Source organism: Salvelinus sp. IW2-2015, unplaced genomic scaffold (genome assembly GCF_002910315.2).
Source record: "Salvelinus sp. IW2-2015 unplaced genomic scaffold, ASM291031v2 Un_scaffold4606, whole genome shotgun sequence".
NCBI classification, from domain to species: Eukaryota; Metazoa; Chordata; class Actinopteri; order Salmoniformes; family Salmonidae; genus Salvelinus; species Salvelinus sp. IW2-2015.
Window position 1 is genome coordinate 21,054 of NW_019945876.1, and position 1,746 is coordinate 22,799.

A 1,746-nucleotide genomic window follows, 5' to 3' on the forward strand; every position below is an offset into this window, starting at 1 on the left:
CCCGGTCGACAGAGCCCCGGACGACAGAGCCCCGGACGACACCCGAGCCCCGGACGACAGAGGCCCGGACGACAGAGGCCCGGACGACAGAGGCCCGGACGACAGAGGCCCGGACGAAAGAGTAGTGCACTAAATGAGAAATGGGGTGCCATTTGGGACTCATTCAACGTAGACCCGATACGTAGACCCGATACGTAGACCGGATACGTAGACCCGACAGTCAAACGAGAAAACGAATAAGCATGCACTCATTAGTAACCCAACGGCCAATGGCGTCGCTGGTTGTAACGATGGAACCTGTCTTTCCAGATGTGTATCAGGCATTCTCACCCCTTGTATGAAGCTGGTCTTGTTGAGCACGCTGTAGTCCCAGAGGACCACGTCTCCTCCCTTGGAGCCGACCGCCAGCGTAGTGGGGTGTGTGGGGTGCCACTCCAGACAGGTGACCCGCCGGTCAAACGGACTGGCTGTACGATGGAGCTTATAGGAGGACAGGGAACGTACAAACGGCTCCTGGAGACACTGGGGAGGGAAATAAGATATCATGTACTAATGATGATGATGATGATGCCAAGAAACGAGTTTGTTAGACCCTCAATTTCTTCTTTTAGTACCGGTTTCCCGGTTAAAGCATCTTTAAGGCTCTGTTCGTCGTTAGAACCTTCGTAGGAACATCGTTAAATCTCTGAGCTGTTTCCCAAACCAATCGTAATCAAAACGGCCTACCTCAGACCACTCGTAGCTACAGTGGGGCAAAAAAGTATTTAGTCAGSCACCAATTGGAGCCTCTTAAAGAAGAAGTTACAGGTCTGTGAGACCCAGAAATAACGTCTTTTGGAAAATTGGTGGCTGACTAAATACTTTTTTTGCCCCACTGTATGTGCGTCAATCGATGCTTCTTTTTGTTGCCCTCCCTCGTCACTTTATACACAGAAGATCTCGGCTAAACATAGAATCACATGGTTTATCCGTCTCTCTGTGACCGCCGGTAACTTCAGAACAAAGTTGACTACAAATACAAAAGTTGCCAATGTCTTTGCAATTGATACAAACAAAGCGACGTATAAAAATATGCTTAAAATATAAAAACAACAGGCCTATTTCAATTATAATGAAATACATTTCATGATTAATCGAGTTCTATTTTACTACTTGTACTCTACTGTCTGTAATGTCTCAGTATATTTTATGACGTGTCGCCTAAAGTGRTCAATGATCTGRSAWWRKMMMSATTTTTATTGAGTAAACATTKAAATCAGCCGCCTCAATATTTGCAGCCGTCGGTGGTAATATCTCTCTAGGAGCTGATCCGTGGTCAGTATTGTGATAATAATTCTGATGTTCAGGTCAGATTTGAATGGAGAAAGCTGTCAGACACTAATGTTCCCTAGTCACCCTACTAGCTGTCACCCTACTAGCTGTCAGACACCACTGTTCCCTAGTCACCCTACTAGCTGTCAGACACTACTGTTCCCTAGTCACCCTACTAGCTGTCAGACACTACTGTTCCCTAGTCACCCTACCAGCTGTCAGACACTACTGTTCCCTAGTCACCCTACCAGCTGTCAGACACTACTGTTCCCTAGTCACCCTACTAGCTGTCACCCTACTAGCTGTCAAGACACACTAGTCTGACTGTAGTAATGTACCGGTCTCATCTGAGAATGAAGGCTCTGCCCCAGTGTACTCTGGTAAATGTAGTGTACCTGTCTCATCTGAGAATGAAGGCTCTGCCCCAGTGTACTC

General features: G+C 47.0%; 1 protein-coding gene across 1 annotated transcript in view; it reads right to left on the minus strand.

Annotated features, from left to right (window-relative positions):
* ddb2 (damage-specific DNA binding protein 2) overlaps positions 1-1,746 on the minus strand; it is a 15,671-nt gene that overhangs the window by 11,320 nt on the left and 2,605 nt on the right. The window contains exon 4 of the mRNA XM_070441711.1: positions 331-522. Coding sequence (XP_070297812.1) covers positions 331-522 — 192 coding nt within the window. The remainder of the gene's footprint in view (positions 1-330; positions 523-1,746) is intronic.